Source organism: Syngnathus leptorhynchus, chromosome 2, assembly GCF_054491065.1.
Source record: "Syngnathus leptorhynchus isolate UIUO chromosome 2, UIUO_Slep, whole genome shotgun sequence".
Lineage (NCBI taxonomy): Eukaryota > Metazoa > Chordata > Actinopteri > Syngnathiformes > Syngnathidae > Syngnathus > Syngnathus leptorhynchus.
Genome location: NC_141196.1, coordinates 5,118,622 through 5,146,225, shown reverse-complemented (window position 1 = coordinate 5,146,225; position 27,604 = coordinate 5,118,622). Strand labels below are relative to the sequence as shown.

The 27,604-nt window shown below is 45.9% G+C and overlaps 2 protein-coding genes across 3 annotated transcripts in view; both read left to right on the top strand.

Moving 5' to 3' along the window:
* Positions 1 to 1,609, top strand: part of LOC147060306 (sodium/hydrogen exchanger 9B2) — a 3,813-nt gene extending 2,204 nt beyond the window's left edge. Inside the window, exons 9-13 of the mRNA XM_085906703.1 lie at positions 65 to 173; positions 234 to 370; positions 469 to 643; positions 759 to 874; positions 1,468 to 1,609. Coding sequence (XP_085762829.1) covers positions 65 to 173; positions 234 to 370; positions 469 to 643; positions 759 to 835 — 498 coding nt within the window. The 3' untranslated portion in view covers positions 836 to 874; positions 1,468 to 1,609. The remainder of the gene's footprint in view (positions 1 to 64; positions 174 to 233; positions 371 to 468; positions 644 to 758; positions 875 to 1,467) is intronic.
* LOC147060305 (sodium/calcium exchanger 1-like) lies at positions 1,547 to 27,604 on the top strand. 2 transcript variants are annotated; one of them, XM_085906698.1, is made up of 17 exons: positions 1,547 to 1,914; positions 18,082 to 18,269; positions 18,479 to 18,618; positions 18,683 to 18,835; positions 18,983 to 19,210; positions 19,341 to 19,727; positions 19,798 to 19,908; positions 19,982 to 20,134; positions 20,236 to 20,332; positions 20,416 to 20,607; positions 20,977 to 21,169; positions 24,637 to 24,743; positions 24,860 to 24,975; positions 25,465 to 25,500; positions 25,949 to 26,048; positions 26,508 to 26,780; positions 26,935 to 27,604. In XM_085906698.1, the coding sequence occupies exons 2-17, from the start codon at positions 18,128 to 18,130 to the stop codon at positions 27,312 to 27,314; spliced, it is 2,808 nt and encodes a 935-aa protein (XP_085762824.1). In that variant the 5' UTR covers positions 1,547 to 1,914; positions 18,082 to 18,127; the 3' UTR covers positions 27,315 to 27,604. The 2 variants fall into 2 exon arrangements, with proteins under 2 accessions (XP_085762824.1, XP_085762825.1); XM_085906699.1 differs by lacking the exon at positions 25,465 to 25,500.

The window sequence follows — 27,604 nt, the reverse complement described above, 5'->3', positions numbered from 1 at the left end:
CTTGAATAGATGCTGTAGGCCGGTACCGCTACTGGACAGCCAATGACATTGTGTTTCCCTGCAGGCGGGCGTGGCGGCCATATTGGGGAGGTGCTGGGATGTGTTCCAGCCCCTCCTCTTTGGCCTGATTGGAGCCGAGATTGTCATAATGACGCTGAGCCTCAGCACTGTGGGTGAGAAGAGTGGGGTGGCGACCCATCGCGTGGCGTCGACTCAATTGCGGTCCCGTGCAGGTTTGGGTGTGGCAGTCATCGCCATCGGTCTGGTGGTGCGACTGGTGACCACCTTCGCGCTGGTGCACGGTGCGGGCTTTGTGCTCAAGGAGAAACTCTTCATTGCTATCGCCTGGGTGCCCAAAGCCACCGTGCAGGTACGCCACCCCGATCCCTTGGCTAGAGGTCAAAATTTAGCTGAAGCCGAGGAACTATTTTCATTATTTTCCGATCCCAAAACGCAAACATGTGACAGGCGGCCATCGGCTCCACGGCGTTGGACACGGCGAGAGATATGAATGACAAGACGTTGGTGAAGTTCGGTTTGGACGTGCTTACGCTAGCCGTGTTAGCCATCTTGATCACCGCGCCCATCGGAGCGCTAAGCATCGGCCTGGCAGGACCACGTCTCCTGAGCCGGCAGGTCAAAGGTCAGTACAGAATTATAATTTATGTGGAAATTGTATCTCCTCATCATCAAACTGTTCCAACGTCAAACTCTCAATAAAAATTTATTGACATGGTATTTATTTTTATTTATGTTAGTACCGGAGGCAGTGGGCGGACCACCATCTCCGGCTGTCCAAGGCAAAGACCCTGAGATTTTGGAGAGCAGGCTGTGATGACCTTTAACCCCGAAAAATACAAACAAAATTATAAAGGTAATGTTAGACTTTATTTTTGGGTCGTGTTTATATCCAAATAATTGTCTGGCTTGGCTTTACACAGAGAAATAACGGTCTTTTTTTTTTCTTGCCTCAGTAATCAATCAGATGCTAAAACAAATTGGACGAATGAAAGTCAACCAAGATTGAATTATTTGATTGACTACAGGCCTTTCCCATCTTTACTTTTAAAACGAATATGCAAACTCGCGCGAGACACAACCGATAGCATTTCGTATATTGACCACAAGAGGGCAACAGAGTGGCGTTTCAAGACGACTCAGTGTTATGCAAAGCTCAATCAACATCCTAAATACATACCGCAACCGCTAACTACACACTTTTGTTGGTAGCTCCCTGTTATTGAAAGGAAAAAAATACCATCAGAATGATCAAATAAAAAGTCAATTTAAATAAATAAATAAATAAATAGTCACTATAAATGCAATGATAAAAATAACATCGTTTGTTTGCTAAACCTTTCAGGCAAATACTGCATTCAAACAATGTCTGTAACTTTCAGAGACACTGATCCACCTCTCAGCAGGTTTTTTTTTTTTTTTTTCTTTTTTACAATGATTTTGTTCCAGGTTTGAAAGGTGCTTCCTCCAGACGCCATGTTTCAACTCAACCAAGAAGTTCAATAGGTTTTAGATCGAGGGTCATAGAATGCCACTTAAGAGTAGCTCAGTGAAATATGTAATACCAGTGATAACCACGGGGTGGCAGACATCGCTCACCAGCGCCATCAAGCCCTCCGCTAGCTGAAATCGTGAAGAAGATCGTGTCATGGCCGTCCTGACATCGAATTCGGAAGTGCATAAAAAAAACAAGGGTGATTCCCCCCCCTCCAACAACTGCCTGTTAGTTTAAAGTGAACGAGGAGTTAACAAGTTATTGTCCTAAAAAAATAAACATATTTAACTTTTAATAATGTGTCAAGTGCATATGGTGGTGTAATTGGACAATAAGCGGCCTTGTGATGGACTCGCCGATGGGGCTCAAACAGGAGCAACTCTACCGGGTAGTTCACACAGGTGAGTGAGCCAACCTATCCATTTGGGGATTTGAATGACATGCTAGAAAACTTATGGTAATAAAACCTTCAAATAAGATTTTTTTTTTTAAATGCACAAAATAAGTGCTTGCACTTAATGAGAGTTTGCTGCGCACCATTTTTGTTTTACCCCACCTTTGAATGATCATTTTCTGCAACAGAGCCGTTTTTGTTTGGATTAAAAATCCAACTATGATGTTATTTTTGTGTAGTTGAGTATTGCCAGTTGAGTTCTGATTCCCCACTTTGTTCTCTGGAGTGGTTTAACCTGCTAAACTCAGACGAACGGACAAAATCCATAAAGCAGTACAGGGCTCTATTTCAGGGGGGAGATTTACGGAAGAGGATTAGGGCCAGTGAAGAAAAAAAAAACGAGGGGTGACAGGATTCTGACTTTTTTTTCTCAGAAGTCAGAATTCCGACTTTAAAGTCAGAATTCTGAGAATAAAGTCAGAATTCTGACTTTAAAGAATTAAACTCAGAATTCTGACTTTATTCTCAGAATTCTGACTTTAAAGTCGGAATTCTGACTTTATTCTCAGAATTCTGACTTTAAAGTCAGAATTCCCAATTTCTGACTTTAAACTCAGAATTCTGACTAAAGTCGGAATTCTGACTTTATTCTCAGAATTCTGACTTTAAAGTCAGAATTCCCAATTTCTGACTTTAAACTCAGAATTCTGACTAAAGTCGGAATTCTGACTTTATTCTCAGAATTCTGACTTTAAAGTCGGAATTCTGACTTTAAAGTTAGAATTCTGAGAAAAAAAAGTCAGAATCCTGTCACCCCTAATCCTCTTCCATAGAGATTAAAGGAGTAAATGCACAGAAGAAATGGTTTTGGTTAGATTTGGCTGTCAAACGAGAGGCATAGAATTCTCATCCGTTTAAATGCGCAACGACACAAGGAGAGTGACGAGAAGGAGCATTTTTTTTTTATGTGCACGCTGAAAACTGTGTGTGTGTGTGTTTACTTAAATCCTCTGCTTTTTAATCTGACTGAGCCATACAATTAGTATCCATTTATATCCCCCTGTGCCAACCTCGCCCTGCCTCCCTGCTCCTCATCTGGCGGGTTATTTTTGGAAAAACACACACACACAGGCAGGGAAGGGTTTGTGCTTTAAAATTGCCACCCACTTGGCTTGTGCGTTCATTCGCAAAACTGTTCGAGCGCGTTTATTTCCCATTCATGGACTAATGTGCACTCTTTGTCCTCATTATAGTAAGACAATCAGCACGCTTGTTGATTTACCAGGGTGTTCCCCCCCCTGGAAAGGTGTAAGTGGTTTCACTAAGTCAACCAACGACAGACATGAGAAAGTTAAGCGAGTCGAGTAAGACCAGACGCTGGACTTGAATCCTGTCATTTCTATGTGGTCATTATACGCCCTGCCGCTCCCCTCGCCGTACGACTGGGTGATCACAAGGTTGAGACATATGGCTGCCTTCTAATTCCGTCTGCCCCGCCTGCCGCTAAAGTTGGCCGCTGCAGATGATGCTGCGGGCTGCTTTCGACACACAAATGTGGCATTTGGGGGGGGGAGAAACAGACACTCTCTGGCCAATTCCAAGTTGCGTCCTACACAAGTGATGACTTAACCGTTTGCAGGCATGTTTAACTGAGCTGCGGAATTGATTGTGCTGTAACCAATACAGTTATTTGAATATGAAATATAACATGTTTGGGTTTTGAATTTAAAAAAAAATGGTTAGACCAAAATATTGTATGCCTGCTATGAAGGGATTTCTTGACCAGAAAAAAAATTGGATGAAAATCTCTTTTGGGATGTTGAGTTTTGTTAAAAGACAAAAAAAAAAAAAAATAGAGTAGATGTGGGATGCTGGAGAAGTGCATTTGCTCTCCTCGTTCTCCGAGCGTCCTGGTTACTCTCGCATCACTCTTCTTCCCTCACATCATTGCCCCCCCCCCCCCACCCCTCCTGTGTATCTTGGATGCTGACTGAACTAGTTCAGGCAGAATGTGACGCCGTCACGGCTCGTGTTTAATTGATGTTGTTTGATAGGCGCAAGCTGCTTCAGTGGAATGGAAGCGCAGCAGAGCTTAACCACGAGAGAAAGCCGGCAAATACGAGTCAACCATCGGCCCCCCCCCCCTTTCAACTCTTGCATAAGCACGGTTTCCTTCTTCCCTTTTTGGGGGGAATTCATGCTTTATTGGCGCTGTCATTTATACATTTTGCCAGCTTGTTGTGTTGTGTTCCTTTAGGCCCGTTGCATTATTCAGATGAACTGAGGTCAGCCTGTTTTTCTTTCCGTCCTATTTGTCAAGTTGGCACAGTCGGGGTGTCACTCGCTTTGCGGTCGGCATCAAATCGGCATGTTGTGACAACACGGGATGTGCTGTAGTGTTTACAGGTGTGTGTGTGCGTGAGAGTGAGAGAGACAGAGAGAGAAAGTGAGAAGGAGAGTCTTTAGTTTATACAAAATTCAAGACTTTGGTCAAACTAATGGCGTATTGAAATATCCAGTGTTGGATTGTCTTTTAATTCTGCTTTAAAGAAAATTTCAGCTGGGAATTAAAAAAAAAAAAAAGAAGCTTGAAGCAAGCACTCTGTGCCTCTTTGGTGCTGTACAAGCTAGAGGGATCTTTTTTCCCCTCAAAGCAGTTATGAAATTTTAGTAGGACCAAACCAATGTACTTTTGTTTTTCCTTAACAAATGAGGGCACATTTGGAATGTATGTTTGCGGGGGTCCCGATTGGTTTCTTCCTCTTGATTTATCATCAGCAACGAGAATTGATTTGACAAGATGGATGGAGGGTGGTCCACGTAATGATTGTACTTGATGGGGATGTGCCAGTTTGTTTGCGTGTTGTGCGTGTGCGCAATTAACAATCAGCACTGATGGCAAGACGGGGGGCTAATGAACGTATCGCCAGATGCTTTGATTCAGTTGTGTGGCTGTTAGCGCCCTAATGCCCTCAAGTGGATGGAAAACAATCATCCCACGAGTGCGGCAGCATTCTGGCTCTGGAAGGAGCCGTAACTCGGTGTGGCTTACAAATCGGTGGCGTGCGACTAACGACTCTGGCGAATAATCAGGAGTTAACAAACGGAGCGTTGGGATCTTTGGGATATGCTTGCATCCTGATTGGTCGGATGCAAAGACTTTTCATATTTGAAACTAGCTTGCACATGGACGCACATGGATAATATTTTGCTAGCCTCCAAACATATATTGATGGTCAAATGGTCAAAAATTTGCTGCTGAAAAAAAATAAAAACTGTCTGCGAATGTCTGGCGAACGTCTTTCCAACATTTGCAACATTGGCTAAGACTAGCAAGCTTTCACCGATAGATGTTCGCTAAGCAACCCGATTAACAACAATTCCAATTGAGATCATTCAAAGGACCTTTTCTCAGTGAAGGGTGAGCGACGTGCGAAGGGAGGAAGAGAGAGAGAGCGAGGGAGGGAGCGCGTATCGAGCAGTGCGCATGCTCAGTAGTCGCCGCCGGCGGAGGAAGAGGAGAGAGAAGAGAAAGAGCGCAGCGGCGCATTGAGCCCCTGAACGGGTCCGCTGAAGGCTGGGGATGATCACACGCGGGAAGGATGAGCCACTGACCGAGTCGTCGAACACGGTGAGCTGCTGCGTGCGTGCTTGCGTGCGATGTTTCCCCGTGAGCCAAATGACACCGGATCGCAGACTGTTGGCGATCGTGCGATCGTTTCGAGAGCCAATCGGTTACGCACGCGTGCGTAAATATGCTGCAGCCTGCATGCGGCGCGCATGGATGCAGCTTGAGGGTGGCACGCTGGTTGTCCGACGAGGACACGTCAAATGTGGAATGTGTGCGTGTGTGCTCCAGAGGCCAAAGGCTGAGTGGTGGAGGGTGAGAGAGGGGGGGAACGTGAACGCACCCCAAAGAGCTGCCACGGGCTGATGCATAAATCATAAAATCATGTTGAGGATTTCTATGTATTTTGGATTATTTAGCGATTTATATCAAACCTGGTTGGGGTGGTGCTGATTTTTTTTTTTTTTTTTGAATGATGTTTTGGTTTTTGATCCTTTGTATCGTTCATTATGTTCGTGGTGGTGCAGCAGGAATGCCGACGCTGTCATTGCCACCACCGGTTATGAATACAAAATAGGATTTCTTTCCAGAAAAAAAAAAAACCATACTTATTTGAAAATACATTGTGTGTTGGTCAGCCTTTTAAAGGGGCGTGGCGTGGCGTACATAGTGAGAAACGTCAGGAGTGTGATTGTCTTGTCCACGCTCCTCCTGAGTGTTTTCATTATTTGGATATAAGATGACGGTAACAATGACATCTTAAAGTTCTGGTGCTGACAGTGGGTCAAGAGGGCCGCGGGACATCTGTCATGATGATGACCAAGAATTAATGGCAGCGTTCAGCTACGATGACGTTTTCAAGCGGGCTAAATAATTCAAGCCAAGACATGTCACCCACTGAATAATTGAGGCGCGCAAGCTGTTGAAAGAAAGCTGCAACTTCATTTGTATCATTTTAAGATGACCAATTTTTGGTGGACTTGTTGAAGATGAGTGAAGTGTTTTATGTCAGCATTTGGAATTGCATGAGACGGAAAGTACTTTTTGGAGACTACTGGAAAAGACATTGATTATTCCGCCTAGTTGCTTCGTGATGATTTGCTCTCCCAAATGACTGCAAAGGGAAAAACATTTGCTTGTTCTTCCTCCTGAGTGCATGTTCACCTCATCCAGACGTTTCATGGTCAACAAACAGCCGAGTGCAATCGCGGCTACGTCAATTTCGATTTTTGTCACGCTGGTAGTTAGGCACGGATGCAACGTCCCCGTGAGTACGGACCGAGGGCGGCCGCGACTAATCCATTAACGACTCCGACCAAGTGCCGGCGTTCCTGCCTACCCGCCCACACCTCGGCCTCTATTCTGGTGCACGCTAAGCTGGTTATGTGTGTCGCCGCTTCATCGACACTCTGTCAACTTAGTCCATCTGGTCCAATGGCTGAGCGAGACGGCCCCTTGGTCCTAATCCTCTTTCTCCCGTGTGTGGCTGCATACTCCTTGTGGGAGGGGGAAACTCAAGTTTACATCTTTGGAGTATTTGGAGATAGTTTGAAACACATTTCAACTTAGTGAAAGAAACTTTCAAGTATTGTTGTCACGCTCTCACTCACAGTTCTTCAAATCAGAGGCAAAGCGTGCTTGACGCTGTTTCTTTCGCATTTCTGTAAAATAAAAAAAAATAAAAAAACACCCCAAAATAGTGAAACAGTCTTTTTAAACACCAAAGTATTTTTTCCAACCAAACTGGTGAAAATCCAATCGCCTAATGCTATCATGCCAACGTAAGTTAGCATAAATGCTGAGGTTGTTTGAAACCCTCAAACTATTTCTCTGCTTCTTCTTCTTCTCTGCTGTTATTTACGATGGATCTCGGCTCCTTGTGGCAGAAAGTGGTACTGCACACTAAATTGGCTATAAAAAGCCAATAAGGTTTAAACGTCTAATAAAAATGAGCACAAAGATCCATTAAAAAGCCCCCTCCCCCCCCACACGGCCACGTCAGGCCCGTTGCCCATGCGGGAGCACTTGGAGTTGAGGAAGTGTCAAAATTTCGAGTTCCTGGTGGGTCCTTGTGATTGCATACCGGAGGAGGTAGCAGAGAGCAGATGGAGCACTTGTTGCGGGAGTGCCTGCTGACTTGTAAGTGGCCTCTTTCCTCTCGTCCTCCTCCGCCCTTGACACCCTGTCATTTGGTCTCTCCACCCAGCTTGTGCGGCTCGCGCTCTGGCACTGCAACCTCTGCCACGAGAGCAACTTGACAGGAAACAAAACCCAAAAAAGACGGAAACCGCTACTAATTCAGGCTCAAACATTTGTTCAGCGTGAAATGAAAGAGCAAACGCCGAGGCTCAAATGAGGTCAAGTTCCCTTACCGATGTGGAATCGCTTCTGCTTGCTTGGGATTCAAAAGGTTCTGTTCTTGTAAACGCTGAGCGTTCAAAACAGTTGGAAAAGTCAACTCAAAAAGTTGCAACCAAAGTGCTTTTCCGACATTTTTCGGCATCTTTGTCTCAATGAAACTATGTTGACGTGAGTTGAAGAGATTCTTTTAGACATCAGTTGTGCTTTGTACTTCTTGGAAATATGTTGAGGAGATTTGATTCGACTGAAATAGTGCTTTGCCGCCTGTTTCACATTCTTGTGACCGATAACACTGATGTGGCGTGGGCCGTCGTGATGTAATTTGCCATCCCATCCTCACGTATCTGCCATTTTTTTTGTCTCTGTTATTAGCATCGAGTGCTAACACAGTGTTCATTCGTTATTTCCACATTTTTAGCAGCATAAAGCAAAAGTGACTGAATAGGAACATCCAAGATTAGCATCTTGATGTCTGACTAAACTGGCCGCAAACAAGCTTGCTCTTGTTTCTTTTGCGTTGAGCCCCCCCCCCCCCCCACCCACCTTGCCTCCAGCTCGTCCATTCTGCTGGCATTCCCGTATTTCGCCGTGTCTGTAACCATGGCGTCCTGGCTTTCCTCCTTCTCCTCCTCATCCTCAGCCTGCCTCCTCACCCCCTCGTCCTGACTGCTTTGCGCTCTCCTCCATTATTCATTTGGCTGTAATCTGTCGCTGCTGCGCAAACCTGCCTTACATAATCTGATAATCACACGCACGGACACGCACACCGATCGTGTAGGCCCGATTATGAGGATCATAAGCAACTGACCGGTCGGCAGGAAAACAATGGCGTAGTAAATCGAAGCGGTGTCGGATGATGACTACTCCTAATCCTTCATCTTGTTGATTTTCCCTTGTTGAAAGGTCACAACCCTTTGTGGCCTTCCATAAATCAAGCTTCCTCTCAGCGACGTCCTGGCAGGAGTGTTTCGGTGTTGGGGCGAATTTGCCGCAAAACAAAGCGACTGAGTTTTTCTTTCGCAATTTAATGGCCTTCCCGCAAAAGGCGCTTCCTGCGCGTCTCCGAGAAAGACACTCACTGTGCCCAGTTATTTGTTTGCCACAAAAAAAAGTGGGAGGAAATCAAAGTTTCCATTTAGGAGAGCAGCAAAAAATGTTCCTTCATTAGAATGTGCTACAGCGAACCGCCGCTACTTTACAGGTCATCTATACGGCAGTTATTTTTTTTTCCTTTGTAGCGGCAATTCTCAATTTTTTGTTGCACGTCTTCACAACATGTCAAGCAGCACTGAGCTCTACTGGATGTCCATAAACACAACATACGGGCAGAGACCTAGAAAGCAAGAAGAGGCAGAGAAGGTCCCCTACTAAGGAATACTTTGGTGTTTAAACTTGAAAGTTTTCATTCCCCTTTGAAAAAAAATATTAGAATCTGTTTGAATCCATTCAATGGGGTAAAACTACAAGGGCCGAATTCTATTTTTTTATTGGCTTTGTCAAAATAATCCTCCTTGTCCAGAGGTTAAATGCTGTTTCTCACAAAACAGTAAATGCCGTTCAGTGTTTTAGTCGGTCAGAATAAACCATGTCCTTACTCCATATGTTTGTTTACCTTTAGCACTTTCGCTTTAGCCTGTGATGTTTGCGTTGCTGCTGTTCCTGAACTTTTCTGCTTCTCCACGTCGGCAACAAGTGGACATGAACGCTATGTAACGCAGGTTCTGGAATCCACCACCGCGTCGAACAACCAGAATTGGACACTATATTACATTCTATTTACCACAGTTATGTCCTGCTAATGAAAACAAGGCAGAATATGTTTACACACACACACACAAACAATCTGAGCAGGAGTCGATTAGCCAGGCCGTCTTTACTAAGTTGAAGCGGGCGAGCGTGAACTTTGGTTGACGGTTGCCAGACGCTGACCCAGAAGCACTTGAAAGAACTGCTGTAGCTGGAAGGAGTATAAATCATTTGGGGACACAGATGATGGGAAACATGGCCAAAGGAGGAGATGATGGGGAAGGAGGAGGGGCTTCAAAAAAAAAAGATCCAGTGAAACCCAATTGACTTGGGCTTCAAATCCATTTTTCACATTGAAATGAAGCCCACCCCTTTTCCCAAAGTGTTTTTAAAGGAGGTTAACACTATATTATATTCAAACATAACAGTCGCCGAAGCGATGACTCGTAAGTGGCATCAGACTATCGTCAACCAAGCCACTTTATCGCCTCCGACTTCTTATGTCATATTGTTTCAGCGCAACGGCCATTTCTCCTCCATGCGCAATGTTTGCCGCTCGGCTAAATAAATTCTTCAAGCCTCCAAAGTTAGCCTTTTCTTTTCTTCTTTTCCGCTTTATGGCTCTCACTTGTGTCAACTCCACAGCGTGCGTCCTTTTATTCCATTGCTCTGTTTTGTGCTCTTCTGTTGCTCAGTGAGCAGAGATGTGTTCGCGTCAAAAGACAAAGGATGTCCATACCAGGCAGACAGGGAACATTGTGTGCGTGCGCGCGCGCGCGCGTGTGTTGTTCCATTGCTCCTTCCCAGTGGTTTTTGCGTGCCTCCTTCAGGGTCTCTGTTATGCGACCACTGCGCCGCCATTACCTCTCACCATCACGTACATGCACAACACATACATAAAACGCAAGCATGCACCAGCGAACATACATACGCAGCGCGCGCGCGCGCACGAGACGACAGCCAATCAGAGCGCGGCAGGCGGCTATTGTTCCGTGAACATCTGCAATCCAACCAGTGTCGCCCGCCCGGTTAGCCCATCTGCGCGATTCGCTCGGGTTGGAGATTATGTCGATTGTACGTTGCGTAATGCCATACGTGTCGTATGCATTATGGGATTGCATATATTATTCGACGGCCGCGGCGGATTTGGGTTAAATCGCCACGGCCAGTTAGAGGGATGAGCGGCACATCTGTGCGCAGGCCCGACACCTTCACGCAAACACGCACTCCACATTTTCAAAGCGGATGAATTTTTCCATCCGTACAATTAAATAGGCGTGTTTGATCACTTTTAAATCCATATTTAGCATGTGGGTAATTTTTGTTCGTGATAAATGATGTCACTGGACAGGTGGTAAATCTTTGGCTCATCCAGATGATCTCAACGTGATGACAAGTTGGGATAATGTTGATTATTATGATGGTGATGAACACGCACTATAACCTCACTGTAAAAACATACAATTTGTATTTTTTACAAGTTGGAACAAAGTATGAATCATTGACATTCATGGCAACAATGTTCGTTAGCACAACAAAGCGAGCAAAGTAAAGTTGTTTGATATTTATCGAACTTGGGGGACCATAAGCGCGACATTTAGTTCTGTAAACTCTTTGTTTTTGTTGGAAATGTGAGAAAGACAATTTTTAGATTAAATTACTCAATTTCTAATTTTATTGACATTTGTTGCCCTGAAATTTGGAGTGTTTTTTTAACCATGCTGTTTCACATTTAAACATCACTCACTAGGCCCCGCCCCTTAAAGGCCCACATCTGCTCTGACACAATCACGCGCACACACACACACGTTTCTATGTAGGCGTTGTCGTTAGTATTATCTTGCGCAATAAAACATTTACACACACTCAAACACAGACTCGTATATTAACACACATGTTCATCTGTCTCCTCGGATCACAGTGAAGTTGGCTGGCCCGCTCACCCCAAAGGGCCTTTACGCACTTTGTCTCATTTCCTGCATCCCTCTGTTTTTTCTTCCTATCTCTTTCATTTCTTTTTTTTTACCATCCTCCTACCCTCTCCCGACCTCCGCCCTCGACCCCGGAATGTGTCACATGTCTCTTTGCCGATCTGTTGCTTGCTTCAGTCGTGCTTTTATGTGGATCAAAGTGGACATTAGCACACACACGAGCGACGCAGAGCCTGCTGCTGTCGTTTATGGCTTCAAAACATGGATGTATGTTTTAATATTTATTCACGTGTACCTCCCCACACACACACTTACACACACACTTATCATGGAGGAAGATTAAAAATGTATACATGTGGAAGCGTTAACAGAAAAAGCCGTGATGGCATGTGTGATCGCTTGTGGCCTCCACTGTCATGCTATCAGTAATTTTATATTTTTTGTCCAATCAAATTTCAGCCTCCCTATGTTGTTATTTTAATCTGTACATCTAGATTAGGAGTAATAGTCTGTCTTTGTCCATTCAGATTTCATAGTTGAGTCAGAGGGCCAGAGCACCGGCTGGCTCTGGATGACATCAGCATCCAGCATTTCTGCATCCTTTTGATTGGTTGGTCCGAACAAACCAAGTCCAACTAGCAGAAAACATCTGCAACAATCTGCGGCTGCTTGATTAATTGATTAATCATCAATTAGGGAATGATATAAATTGTTTAGAGACCTTGTTTATCTTCAAATTGTCCAAATGCTCAGATTTTTCTCAACAGTTATTATTTCAGTCATCATTTCGAAAACAATCATCAACATTTTTGCCTGACGAATGTAGCCGACGAAACCAGTGACTCGATCTTTATCAATTTATAGAAAAGTATTTTTTTGTTGTTGTTGTTGTTAGAAAATGAGTCGTTACTTGCAGACTTGCAGTTTCTTGCAGTAATATGAATAACATTAATTACGTTGTTTAACCAAAAGTAGCCTCAGAAGTGACGACGACGGCAAGAAAAAAAAAAAAGTGCCAAAAATGGAAATGCGCACTCCCGATGGCACTCTCCATCCTTTCAGAGGCGTGTGTGCCTGCAGCGCTCATTCCAAGGCGGCACTTTAAATTCATTTTTCACGAGCAGCGCCGAGGGGGTCGACTCGCTGATTTTTTTTTCATTTAAATCGCTAAGCCCCGCCTCCCTCCGTTGAAGTCAAGGAAACGAGCCCAAGATAAATGAGAAGCTCCTCTTTCTTGTGCTCTGCTCAAGACTTTTGTAGCTTATTAATCGCCATGGCAACGGCATTGGAGCTACTTTTTGCACCCTTTTCACACTCACTCACACAGAGTGATAGATGACGCTTCCATTCACATTGGCTGACTATTATTGGATGCGACGCAGTCACTGTTGCTTCCATTTTGTCTTTGCGAGTGTTGACGTTGGAAAGGGAACTCGCTCAGAAGTCAAACAAACTTAAGCGAGTGATTTGTGGACGACGTCAACTTGGCCGCCTGCGTGAATCCACTTTGTGCGTTGTCGGGAGCTGTGAAACAGGTGAAAAGAGCTCAAGGTGTTTTCAAGCCACAGCAGATGGGAATTCAAATGTTATTGGAGCGTATGCTTCATGACTCATACATGGTGTGAATATGTATGCATTTGATTTTGTCACCTCGTGGGTCTTATATAAACACAATAACACACCTGACAAGACACACACACACACACACACACAGGTTGTGACTTTCCTTTGAGTTGGTCTCACTCGGATGGTGGCAAATTGTGACCAATGTAATTGCCAGATGAAGTATGCTGTCAAACTAATCGTAAAACATGGAAATAATACATTTAAAAAATGGAAATAATACATTTTAAAACAACCAAACAAACCATAGCTTATATGCTAATTATGCTAACATGTTAAGTGATATTCCAAAACAAGCGATTAAATTATTCTCTACGCTCCGTCATATATTTTTTATCCTCTGCGAGGACCTGCGGCAACAATACTGTACACACGTCTGTCTTATACTGCCCCCAGATGGCCAAAATGGGCAACAGCACAATGACCACAAAGTGCAAAGTGCGAGGAATACGGCTCATGACGTCATTGTTGGATTTGAATAAAGTAGAATATGAGAGAGTGCAATTTTTCTCATCCAACAAGAAAATAATTTTCGGGGGAGGAGGCACGAATAGACGATTTGATTATATGTAGATAATACATATGGAAGGAAGGCTTTACACGGAAACCTCTATGTGTGTGTGTTTTTTTTAAACCTGCATTTATTTGTGTGTGTGTCGAGACAAAGTCAAACCTCCAAATGTGCACAGCAGCGTGACTCACCTGCTCTGCCCAGCACACATTAGCTGTTTGTGTGTGTGTGTGTGTGTGTGTGTGTGTGTGTGTGTGTGTGTGTGTGTGTGTGTGTGTGTGTGTGTGTGTGTGTGTGTGTGTGTGTGTGTGTGTGTGTGTGTGTGCGTGTGCATGTGCATGTGTGCAGCAACCCTTTTGTGCACTGCTTTTGGGCTGCGCTTTACCGTTTTTTTTTTATTTTTATTTTTTATCATTTTCTTCGCCTCTCTGAATCCGTCGGTTTAAATAGCGTAAATGAATCGTGTGGTCACACTCACGCGCACACAATGATTGCGAGGTGAGCTTGTGCTTGTTTTGTTGCCGTTTGCGACCTTTGCTGTTTGGTTCCATTTGTCTGCGTGTGTGTGTGTGTGTTGGGCTGCTTGTAGTGTATAACGTAATCTATTAGCCGGTGGATCTTGATCGAGATTGGAGTTCCAGCACCAAATCAATTGTGATTACGTGGCTCGTTAATTGGAAGGACTTCCCCGAATGGAAGGAGGAGCCGCTCGCTATGAATCAAGTGAATGCGGCTCATCCGATCGATGACGCTGCGGACGAATGATCGAAGCTCGGAGATCTCGTTTGACTGGCTGATTGCTTTTAACTGCGGCGACAACATGCAAATAGATGATATAGTAGTCGCAGGCAGGCATATATTCTTTATCCTCTGCGAATGATGATGACAGCAATTTACCGAGACGTAAGTCGATCTAATCTGTTCTCTCGGTTTGTGTTTGCACGACTGGCCTGTACAGTTACATTGTGATGAGCAAACAGTTTGGTGCTTTACATCAAATGGAATTATTTTATGACATTATTATTTTATGAAATGTGCTATTTTTAAACAAGATGGGGGAACTGATCAATGCTATTTCCATTCATTTCAATGGGGAAAGGGGATTTGAGATATAAAGGTGTTTACGGAACAAATTAAACAGGACATTTTTTTTTTGTGGATTTTTGCCTCTGCAACTTGCACCCCACGATAATCGAGGCTTCACTTTTGGAACAGGATGTCGCTCTTGACACATTCCGATGTTAATGAGCATGCTTTTAGGCCCTATTTTTGTGACATTTGCGCCATTGTGGGAGTGAACACATCCAATGTGAATCCTTTCCTCATTCCCTTGAAATTCAGCACCGGAGAACTCGCACGCTCGACACGGATTCTCTGGCGTTAGTGCAGCTAATAGGCGCACAAGAAAATATCTGTGTGCGATACCCCACCAACCCAATCCCCCCCGACCCCTTGAACCTTTGAGCGGAATAAGTGAGAGTGTGATTCAAAGGCAGAGATTAATAGCGGTTCCTCGGTCATCCTCTGCTGCCCCCTGACAAGCACACAAATCCAGCGACCGCTGACAAGGTTGTTATCTGCAGCTTCCTCGCTTCGGGGGATGCAGGAGGCGTCGGTCCCAACAAAAGAAGTCGCCAGCCTTTGAAAGGTAGAAGACCATTGGAGGCCAAATTGCTCTTATTTATGGCCACAGCGTGATTGTCGTGGTTGCCGTACGAACCGCTTCAGAGCTGAATAGCAAGTAGGTGGACGTCACATCCAGGCCAGAAGGCATTTTCGATACAGTATTGCTCTACTACTCTACTTATTGTTAAAACATATGAGATTTTCTTGATTTATGAAAAGTGGAATAGGATAAAGAAAGTGACGTGCAGCCCATATTACACAGTGACACGACGTCGGCCGATTTTCTGCTATGACCTGCGAGTGCAAAATTGCCTTTGTATTTATAGTGGCAGTGACTCAAGTCAATTTACAACAAGCAACAGTTTAGCAGATAGAATTAGGAAACACTTCTTCTGAAAAGATGTGTGAAGCTCTTAATTGCAAACTAAACAACACACATTTTGCCTGGAAACAATGAGTTAGCCTATGCTAGATTAATGCTAACCTATCATGGTAAAACCATAGGCTCGTGGGCTAATTAGCACCTGGCATGGGTAATTAAAAAAAAAAAGTAAAATAAAATAAAATAAAATAAAATTAAATAAAATTAAATTAAAAACAACTACAGTAATTTTCCTGCCGTACTGACAAAGGAGGGTGAGCGAGTGGCTGGCGTCCACTAGATCACGTTGACCTTGGGCCCGGCTTGATCCGACCTTCCGTGCGTCATATGATGCCCATATCAACACGCCACGCTGTGCCTGCGCGTGTGTGTTGTGTGTAACCTGTGGATGTGTGTATATGCCACACACACGCAATCCAGTCTGCTGGTGAATCAACCGCAATAAGATTGTCATGTAAAAACCAAACCAAGTGCTTGTGCCGTACAAACTGAAATATGGGCAAGCATTTCAATGTATTTGCTATTGTCATTTTGTATTTGTAACAACTTTTTTTTTTTACAATGCGCATGACAGCGTGTCAAACTTGTAACTTTCCTGCCAAATGTTCCATCCTGTCGCGTCACATGTGATGACATGTTTGTCTTTGTGCGCCCTTCCTCGGCCGACTTAGTGATGCGTGGCCTACTAGAGTGCCGTCGGCCCGGCTGCTTTTCTTTCCGCTGGGCTGCCTTCGAAGGCCCGGGCGGACTCGCCGGTCTCCCCTAACCGACTCGGACAGCTCGGGATAGCGGCGGCCCACTCGGCAACCGTCATGGCGGCCCTCCGATCTGACTAATTAGGCGGCGCATCATCATCGCACTTGACTTCTTATTTTTAAATTTAGAGTTCCCTTTAAGGCTTGGATCATCATTCTCATTTCCACTCCTACTTCCTGCTCCCATTTCTATGCACTAGTTGACAACTGGCTTCTTACCAGTTCTAGATGTAGTAGTACTAGTATCAGACAGTTGTCAACGAGTGCACAGTTTTGTCTTTATAGTGGCCGGACACATTTTGTAATAATTAAAAATAAATAAATAAATAAATAAATAATAATATATGTGTGTGTGTGTGTGTGTGTGTGTATATATATACATATATATATATATATATATATATATATATATATATATATATATATATATATATATAAATTAAATAAATAATTATATAAATGTTATATATATATATTATATAAATATAATATAATATATTAATAATATATATATAATATCTAATATAACATAATATTTTTACGTTACACACTTTTTTCTTTTAAAAATGCAAACATGACAAACGGAATCCCGCGTTTTATTCTTAATAACACTGGTCAACCCACATTTGCTGCCAAGAAGGTTTCAATTGAAAGTGCCAAATGAAAATAGCAGACAGACAAACGTTAGCGTCCTCGTGGTCTTGTGTGTTTTCTGGAGAGGAAACAAAGCAAAGGCAAGACGCAGCCAATCAAGATTGGTTCAAGCCACAGACAGCGTTTGCCCTCGGCGCTGTGCATATGCGCGAGTGCCGACTCGTGGCGTCAAACGAGCCAGAAGAGCAAAGTGCGGCTGATGTGATATGACTCGGCGAATACGCTCCACGAAGGGCTCCAAACTGGAGACAAATGCTCTTCTTCAGCATTTTGAAAAGAAAAAAAAAAAAAGCTCATATTTGTTCACCCTTATCGTTTTCAGGCCAGATTTGTTTTCCAAAAGCTGCCCCAACAGACGTTCTGTTATTTCTTGTTTTCAGTCACTTATTGCGGCCACAGATTGCCGTGCAGATTTTGACGGCGAGAAGGTCGAGTGGACGTGTGGAAAAAAAGAGCGAGCGAGTGGGTGTGATGTGAGGCGGACGTGAAGAGGGACTTAGTGTGTAGAGAGAGGCGACGCAAATGTGAAGTGAGCGTGAGTGCGCGTCGGCGAGGCCGCAGGATGGCGATCCGTCGTCCACCGGCTATTTTTTCCACCAGGCCTTTCAATGAAGCGAGAACAAATAGTGTTTTACAGCAGAAGCTATTGATTTTTTTTTTTCCCCTGAAAGAAAAAGATTGAATTTGTTGCTTCTGATTACAAAATGTGATGTGATGACAAATTGATGTGCTTGCATTGTTCTCAGTGGCCCCCAGGGGGCAAGCTTAACCTCCCAAGTGGTCTTTCTCGAGAGCGTATTTGACAGCCCACTCGCTCACATGTGTAGGGCTCTCGACGCTTTGGTTGAAGGAAAAATTTGATCAACCAAGAGAAGGTCAACCAGTCACACACGTGATGAACTGCCTTTGGGTTCCTTCTCCAGTATAGTTCAAGTTGTTCTCGCAGGTGGTTCAAGGATCAATAATACAGAGCGACACGGCCTTAGAGAGTTTTTGCTGTTTGTTTTTTCTTTCCAGGTTGGCATCTTGTAAGCGGAGTTGAAAGTGGTGAGGAACCGTCAAAATGCCCCCGCCCACTTCCTACCCGTCCTCCTTCTGTCTTTGCTTGTGCGCCGCTTCGCTTGTGCTCCTGTCCTGCGCCGGATGCGTCCATGCCCATTCACCTGAGAAGAACTGCTCCGCCGGGGGGGACCCGTGTCAGGATGGTGGGTCTGCAACTGGCATTTTGTTATTTCTTCAACATGTTTTGCATGTAAAGCGTGTCAACCAAATCCCTGCCCTTGGTTTGATCCATATGGAATTGCGTAAAGAATCCTCGCTCTGGTAGATTATGTACAGGATTCGTGCAGAGGAGATTATGAGCCATTTTGTTCCGTTCCTCCAGCATCCTATTTTCTCTCTCCCCTTATTTTAGGCGTGCTGCTGCCTGTGTGGAACCCCCAAAACCCGTCGGTGGGTGACAAAGTGGCTCGGGCGATTGTGTACTTTGTAGCTCTCGTCTACATGTTCCTGGGCATGAGCATCATTGCGGACCGATTCATGTCCTCCATCGAGGTAGGCGCTTCTCAGCATGCAAAAGCCGTGTTGGAGTCACGCATCATGTCCCCTCCCATCCCAGGTTATAACATCACAGGAAAAGGAAATAACCTTCAAGAAGCCCAACGGCGAGACCACCACTGCCACAGTCAGGATTTGGAACGAGACCGTTTCCAATCTCACCCTCATGGCCTTAGGCTCCAGCGCCCCTGAGATCTTGCTGTCTGTCATCGAGGTGTGCAGGACTAATGCATGATGATTGTACAAGTGGCGTTCCTCAGGAGTCATGCGCAAGTACTCTGCACTTGTGCTTTATGCAACCCCTCAAGAGATACTGATGACTTTCCATGGGTTAATTTTTACACTTGTGCTTTTTCCGCAGGTATGCGGTCACAACTTCTCTGCGGGTGCTCTGGGCCCGAGCACCATCGTTGGCAGCGCCGCCTTCAACATGTTCGTCATCATCGCGTTGTGCGTCTACGTGGTGCCCGACGGCGAGACGCGTAGGATCAAACACCTGCGCGTATTTTTCGTCACGGCCGCTTGGAGCATCTTCGCCTACATTTGGTTGTACCTCATCCTCAGCGTCTTCTCTCCGGGCGAGGTGGAGGTGAGGCAGCATAAACCACGTTTGCAAAATCCAGAATTGAAAACCTGACGTTTTTTTTTACACCCAGAAATGATTATTTTGAAAATATTTCATATCAGCCTTGCTTGACCTGTGACTTTTTTTTTTTTAGATATGGGAGGCGGTGCTGACCTTCTTTTTCTTCCCGCTATGCGTGATCCAAGCCTGGGTGGCCGACCGTCGCCTCCTCTTGTACAAGTACACCCGCAAGCGTTACCGCGCCGACAAGCACCGGGGCGTCATTATCGAGACGGAAGCGGGGCCGGATGTGGGCGGAACGTTCGGCCAGGGCGGCTTTACCAAAATGGACATGCTGGAGCTGGACGGTCAGATGGCGCTCAACTGCCACGGCGCCCTGGACGGCGGACTGATGGAAGAAGGCGTGGCCAAGGACGAGGAGGACGAGGCCCGGCGGGACATGGCCAGAACGCTGAAAGAGCTCAAGCAGCGGCATCCCGATAAAGACATGGAGCAGCTCATTGAAATGGCCAACTATCAGGTCATTCAGAAACAAATGAAAAATCCATTCCAGGATCCCCTGTTCTAACTTTGTGGTCTTGCTCCTTCAGGTTCTGATGCAGCAGCAGAAGAGCCGAGCGTTCTACCGTATCCAAGCCACTCGAATGATGATCGGAGCCGGAAACATCCTCAAGAAGCACGCCGCCGATCAGGCTCGCAAGGTCGTAACTGAGCTACTCCCCCTACCGGAAATATCGGGTACTCATTGATTATTATTTTTTTCTCCCCCAACAGGTAGTGAGCAGCCACGAGACCCAACCCCGAGAAGATGACCCGCACACTGTCCGGCTAGAGTTTCAACCCGCGTTGTACCAGTGTTTTGAGAACTGCGGCTCCCTTAAGCTGACCGTCTCCAGACATGGAGGAGACGCTGGAGTCACTGTCAAGGTGGGCCAAGGGTGACACACCTCCAAACGTGTGTGTGCGTGTCCTACCGCGGTGTTTTGTACGTTGCCTCTCTCTCGCCCACGTCGTTCTTGCTCCTCCAGGTGGACTACCGCACCGAGGACGGCACAGCCAACGCCGGCTCAGACTATGAGTTTGCTGAGGGAACGCTTCTCTTCAAGCCCGGCGAGACCCTCAAAGGTAGAAAATAGGAAAAATGCCCCCCCCACCCCACCCCTCCCCAATCCACAGTCCTATCAGTAGTCTGGAAATTCCATCCATAGAGATCACGGTGGGGGTGATCGATGACGACATTTTCGAGGAGGACGAATACTTCTACGTGCACCTGAGCAACCCGCGATTGGTGGGCTACCCCGAGATTAGCACCACCCCCCTTGACGCCGGCTCCGCCCCCAAAGCCGTACTGGGTGACAACCACACGGCTACGGTGACCATTTATGATGACGACCACGCCGGTGAGGCTTTTAATCTTCAATAAGTGGATTCTATATTTGAACTAGATCATTGTTTATTTTGCACAATATGCACAGAATATTTTATTGTCAGATGGATTAAACGATGAAGATGGCTTTTTTTCGTCAAGTATACTTTGAAATCAGATAACTGTTTGGCTCAAGAAGCTGAAGGTAGGATTTACTGAAATTGGTGAGGCGCCTGCGGAAAAATAAAACAAGTGTTTGATCATCAACGTGGTCGTTCTGCTGGGATGTCATCAAAGCTTCCAGAACTTTCACAACACGGGGGAGCCATCCTTGAGATGTGGGGGTGTGCTTTGATCACTTTTAATCAAGAGCTTTTTCAATCCTCCTCGTCTTGCTCTTCAGGTATCTTCACCTTCGAGAGCAGCAGTCAGCGAGTGAGCGAGAGCGTGGGCGTAATGGAAGTGAAAGTGCTGCGGACGTCGGGCGCTCGCGGCCTGGTGGTCGTCCCCTACCGCACGCTGGACGGCACGGCCAGGGCGGGCGAGGACTACGAGCCGGCGGCGGGCAAGTTGGAATTTCAAAACGACGAGACCATGTGAGTGCGTGATGGAGTGAAGCGCTACATGCTAACTAGCCATATTTGACAAATGGAGGGATGGACGTTGATCCAAAGAAAATCGGGCACTTTTCTACCTGCAAGTTTTGTCATTCCTGCAATACTTTTGTGACCTCACTTGATGTTTTTTGTCACGTATTTTTGGATATTTCTCTTTGTTTGTGTGCCATTTCATCCGTGCAATGAAGTGTGCAGTTGGGGTTTAAGGAAGCTTGAAATGTTCCCTCATTAGTGTGATCCCGTGAGTTCTTGCTCTTTTTATCCCTCCCCAGCGTTGACTTGTCATCATCTCTGGCGCACGCTCTTCCGTAACACGCTTCTCGCTCCTTAAGGAGAAGAAATTGAGAATCGCTTTGGTTTCGGCTGCCACCGCTGCGGTATTTTTTGCCATCTTGTAGACAGTTGCTGGGATTGGCTTTTATTTGAAAATCACTGCAAAAAAAAAAGGAAAGCGTGACTGGAGGCAGCTTCTGGAGTAGAAGGCTTAAATCCTGCGTCCTGGTTCGACCTCTCGTTCTTTTCTCCGATGTGTGAAGGCTCTCGTGCTGCCTTGCTTTTTCTCATATCAACTCGCTGATGATTCTTTTGATCTTGAACTGTTGACTTGGTTTCCCCCTTCTTGCTTCGCATCTCAACTTGTCCCTCTCCGTCCGGGCTATCTTTTTTTTTTGGGTGGGGGGTCCGAATTCAAAATAACTGGCTTCGGAACCCCTGTTGTAAGTCATTGTGCTAACACTCCTCCCTCCCTCCTGGTCTCTTCCGGGCCCTCCAGAATGCGTGTGTTTACTTGTCACATCTCTTGTTTGTTCTCTCTGTTTGAATGAGCTCCCTTTCCAAGTCTGGCACAAGATTCCAGTGAGAAAGAAGATTCAAGTGATAAAAGTCAGGGGAGAAGAACAAGTAATTGCCAAGGACGAGGAAGGAAGGAAGGAAGGAAGGAAGGAAGGGTGGAGAGAAGGAAGAATGGAAGAAAGGAAGTAAGGAAGGGTGGAGAGAAGGAAGGAAGGAAGGAAGGAAGGAAGGAAGGAAGGAAGGAAGGAAGGAAGGAAGGAAGGAAGGAAGGAAGGAAGGAAGGAAGGAAGGAAGGAAGGAAGGAAGGAAGGAAAAGGAAGGAAGGGTGGGGGAAGGAAGGAAGGAAAGGAAGGGAGGAAGGAAGGAAGGAAGGAAGGAAGGAAGGAAGGAAGGAAGGAAGGAAGGAAGGAAGGAAGGAAGGAAAAGGAAGGAAGGGTGGGGGAAGGAAGGAAAAGGAAGGAAGGGTAGGGGAAGAAAGGAAGGAAGGAAGGAAGGAAGGAAGGAAGGAAGGAAGGAAGGAAGGAAGGAAAGGAAAGGAAAGGAAAGGAAAGGAAAGGAAAGGAGGAAGGAAGGAAGGAAGGAAGGAAGGAAGGAAGGAAGGAAGGAAGGAAGGAAGGAAAAGGAAGGAAGGGTGGGGGAAGGAAGGAAAAGGAAGGAAGGGTGGGGGAAGGAAGGAAGGAAGGAAGGAAGGAAGGAAGGAAGGAAGGAAGGAAGGAAGGAAGGAAGGAAGGAAGGAAGGAAGGAAGGAAGGAAGGAAGGAAAGGAAAGGAAAGGAAAGGAAAGGAAAGGAAGGAAGGAAGGAAGGAAGGAAGGAAGGAAGGAAGGAAGGAAGGAAGGAAGGAAGGAAGGAAGGAAGGAAGGAAGGAAGGAAGGAAGGAAGGAAGGAAAGAAAGAAAGAAAGAAAGAAAGCGAGGCTTGTCCATCAACATTGCTACCCATCCAATCGTTTTTATTGCGCCAATCTGTGTAAAGCTCAAATAGAAGACTTGTTTATAGTCGTACCTCTCCCGCAAACGATACCACACTTAAGCCTACTAAAACAGATTTTGGCAAGTATTCCTCAGTGTTTCGTTTGTTCAAAGAAGATCCAAAATGTTTTTATTTGTCACCCTCAGCTAAAGTTTACTGTAAAGCGGACACAAAACAAAACAAATAGATATTTCAAAGTCCTAATTGCTCAACCAATCCACATCATTCAGTCAAGCAAAAAACATTTTTATTTACGAACGCCGTCCATCGAATTAATTGGAACTGATAAAGTTCACAAATCCGAGCCCGTGTAGGTGATTTGCGTGTGGTTTGCGGCCGGCTCCGTTGCCGTGGTAACTCCTGCTCAGACGACCGTGTACGCTGCTCTCCGGCGAAAACATCCTACCTCCAAGTAGCCGCTAATTAAAAACCAGCCGGCTTTTTAATTAAACGGGAAGTAGGGCGTGAAGCTTCGCCAAAGTTGCTTAATCTGGTTGTTAGTGGTTGGCCATGGCCACGGGGAAAATCTTGTTTTTCCACACACTCATGTGGAGAAAGAATGCATCAAGTTTTGATGAAGGATGTCGCCATCTCTGATTTCTCCCGCATATCCGTCCGTATGTTTCGGGAGCCCACCCCCACCAGAGTCAGCGTTAAGGAGCTTAAAATCATCATCGTTTTCACAGCTTTTGAAACACTTCTCTGTGTGTGCGCCCATTTGTTCACGCGTGCATCCATGTTCACATTGTATTCAACATCCACAACAGCAACAGATGTTCTGATTTGAAATCTTACCCGCCGGCATCTTGCTTGTTCCCATGGTCACCCCTCCAGGTCTGCCCTTTAACCCCAGCCCCGCAGGCCGGCGCAAAGTGCCAGTCTCGGCTGGCTGCGCTTAAATGTCGCGCTTGAATTCTCTGTGAGCATCCAAGCCTAAGCTCCGCCCCCGGCGGGCATCTTCCAAGCTCGGCCGACTTCTCTGCTTTCCATTCTTCGAGCAGGGTGGCGGTAGTGGATTCGATGACGCGTGTGCGCCCAGTCAGGTGGTTGCCCGGCGAGAGAAGAAACTTGCGCCAAGTTTCTCGCTGTCGACCATCTGCTGTAGACTTGGAGGAGTTTACTTTGAAAGAGAAGCCCAGCAAAAGGAAAAAGAGAAGCAGGCATTTGGGATTTTTTCTTTTTAGGACATCATTAAAGCTTCAACTAGAGGACTAAGTTTGGGGTGAGAGGTGGTGGGCTGCACCTTGGACTGGTCGCCAGTCAATGTCAGGCACTAGACAAACATTAGACTGGTCGCCAGTAGGAGATTCTTGAATTTTTTTTTTTTTTTTTTTAAGTCGATTCCAATGTGTCTGATAGAGTCCGATTATGAAAAAGGAGTTAGCAAATGTTTGCAATGATGAATTAATAATAACACTGCGAAGACGCTCCCGTGGGGGAGGAGGAGGAGGAAGAGCTGTGCTGAGATGAAGATCGGAGGAGAAAGGAAGAGCATGTTTGCGTGCCCAAGTTGGCCCGATGATGCTCTGCAGCACTGGGAACACACAAACGGATTTGTGTCACGTCCGATCCCATCCGCTCTTATTTTTATGTCGTCCGAGATGCTTGCGTCTACACTATGACATCATCACTCGAGCAGATGGCCTGTTTCAAATTAATGCGGCCACAAACATGTTGTCACGCAGGAAGATCATCGAGGTGAGGATCATTGATGACGAGGAGTACGAGAAGAACAAGAGCTTCACCGTCGAGCTGGGCGAGCCGCTTCTCTTGGAGATCGGACAGAAGCACGGTACGGTGTGTGTAGGCCAGAGGCCAAAAATAAGAACATGGAGTGGAGGGGAAATGTTTTCTGTTGAGAAGCTCTAAAAGGTGGAATGTTGGGATGATTGTTGCTCGCTCGTTCAGGAGACTCCAATGAGAACAAACCGGCGGAGGAGGACGAGGTGGCCAAGATGGGCTGCCCCAGCCTGGGCGAGCACACGCAAGTGCACGTCGTCATCGAGGAGTCCTACGAGTTTAAGGTACACCCGACCGGCCTCTCGACATTGCGCCTCGTCCATCCATCTGTCCGTCCGTCCATTTCCTGGGGCTTGTCCTCATCTAGGTTGCAAAGATGGTGAACAATATTTCCAGAAAATGACCCCGGGATGTTAAGATGGGGAATTTTGGAAGGATTCCAAATTGGAAAGTTGCAGGAATATTGCTTTTAGAGAGCCGATTCCCACCTAAATTCCACAATCCAAATCTTTTTCATTTTTTTAATAGTCATATTGTATAATTTGGAGACATCATCATTGAACAGACCATATTTGATCACTTCTATCAATATTTTTATTCAAACGACTACTGAAACAAATGAGGGTGTCCGCGTTATTACAATTTATTTCCATACACCTGGAGCTCGATGACAGATTGAGGTTGTTCAGGTGTACCTAATGAAGTGACCACATGAGGCCAGCTCTAAAAAATTCATTTTTCATTTATTTGTGTGTACGTGTGTGTTGTTGCAGAGAGCTGTGGATGTGCTTTTGGAGAAGCGTGCCCAGGTTGTCCATCTCTCTCTCTCTCTCTCTCTCTCTCTTGCTCTCTCTCGCTCTCTCTTTCTCTCTTACACTCTCTCTCTCGCTCTCTCTGTCTCTCTTTGTGTGTCTGTTTCTGTTTTTGTCTCTCTCTGTCTTTATCATCCACTCGCATGCTTTTTTTTTTTATTTGTCCTTTGCTTGTGTGTACAAACACGTACAGTGGCCATTTCCTGCCCCTTTCAATTGATTGAATGTATTTTACAGCTCTTTGAAAGGCTTAAAATCAGCACTTTCCCCTCCGTCTGGGAATGATTTAACAACCGGAGATTTCTCTTGCTTTGCTCTTTTGCGCTGTTCCTGCGTGTGCACGTCTATATGTCTTTTGTGTGTGTGTGTGTGTGTGTGTGTGTGTGTGTGTGTGTGTGTGTGTGTGTGTGTGTGTGTGTGTGTGTGCGTGTGCGTGCGTGTGCAGAATACAGTAGACAAGCTGATCAAGAAGACAAATCTCGCCTTGGTGGTGGGAAGCAGCAGTTGGAGGGAGCAGTTTGTCAATGCGGTCACTGTCAGTGCAGGTACACACACACAAACACACAAATATTCAATTACATTTATTACATCTACCTTGCTGCACAAAATATCACTTTGCACAAAGGCAGTGGTGGAGCTAGACACGGCCCCCCCCCCCTCCTGAAATATGCTCGGACCACCAAGTGCCACGGCTTGATAAATGGGTGTTTTTGAATTTTTTCGAGATTTTTTTTTTGTCATTAACCCCAGCGCACATATATTGAATGTTTATCAACATTTTCAAAAACAAATTCTGAATTTATAAAATATTTTTGTTGTTTTGCATATGCCCCCCCCCCCACATAGAAAAACTTAGGGTACACGAGGTTTTTTGTCATTTGCACACAGTAATAAATTTAAGGAATATCTTAATGCCAAAGTAGTCTTCCAAAAAAATCCACAAATATGCAAGTGCTCTTATAATTATGTATACATAAATTCCATTTTCTTTTTGGGTCGAGCAGGAGACGACGACGACGACGAGAGCAGCGAGGAGCGCCTGCCGTCGTGCTTCGACTACATCATGCACTTCCTGACCGTCTTCTGGAAGGTTCTGTTCGCCTTTGTCCCGCCCACTGAATACTGGAACGGCTGGGCCTGCTTCATCGTGTCCATCTCGTTGATTGGCGTGCTGACGGCCTTCACCGGCGACCTGGCGTCGCATTTTGGCTGCACCATCGGCCTGAAGGACTCGGTGACGGCTGTGGTCTTCGTGGCGTTGGGCACCTCGGTACCAGGTGAGGTGCCGGCGGGCGGCAGGGCAAAACTTTCCTCATGTCACTCATTGTAAAGTGACACCGTCAATAGTTCTAATGGTCTTCCTTGCGAGGGCAAAGATCGTGCTAGCTCGCACAAGCGTCAAGATCTTCACGTGTGTGGTGTGCCCCGCAGACACGTTCGCCAGCAAGGTGGCGGCCATCCAGGACCAGTACGCCGACGCGTCCATCGGCAACGTGACGGGCTCCAACGCCGTCAACGTCTTCCTGGGCATCGGCGTGGCCTGGACCATCGCCGCCGTAGCCTGGCGCGTCCGTGGCAAGACCTTCCTGGTGGACCCTGGCAACCTGGCCTTCTCCGTCACCCTCTTCACCATCCTGGCGTCGTTGTGCGTCGCCACGCTGCTTTACCGGCGGCGTCCCACCGCGGCCGGCGGCGAGCTGGGCGGCCCGAGGACTTGCAAGTTTCTGACCTCGCTTTTCTTCGTGTCACTCTGGCTGGTTTACATCCTGCTGGCCTCGCTGGAGGCCTACTGCCACTTGCCCGCCTTGTAAGACGCACGTGTGCGCGACGGGGTCCAAATAATCCAGCCACCATGTTTTGCTGTGGCCCAGTGCCAAGATAGAGGAAGGAGAAGTGGCGCCCAGTAAACTCAAGAAAAGAGGGAAAACTAAGTGAAAGCGAAGGCTGCGATGAGAATCGTTCACTTTCTACTCCTGAATTACTATGGTGGGATTTTCAAATTAGTAGACCTAAATAATGCCTCTACTTAAAATGTCATTGTAGTAATTACGGAGTAGCATATAGCAGCATATGGCCGCCAGACCAGGAAAAAAAAAATAAA

What these genes read in the sequence shown, in the direction of transcription:
- LOC147060305 (XM_085906698.1), top strand. Translation starts at nt 18,128, where the DNA reads ATGCCCCCGCCCACTTCCTACCCGTCCTCCTTCTGTCTTTGCTTGTGC. An exon ending in TCTTGCTGTCTGTCATCGAG is followed by an intron (nt 18,836 to 18,982) that starts GTGTGCAGGACT and finishes CTTTTTCCGCAG; the next exon opens with GTATGCGGTCACAACTTCTC. An exon ending in CCGCCGATCAGGCTCGCAAG is followed by an intron (nt 19,909 to 19,981) that starts GTCGTAACTGAG and finishes CTCCCCCAACAG; the next exon opens with GTAGTGAGCAGCCACGAGAC.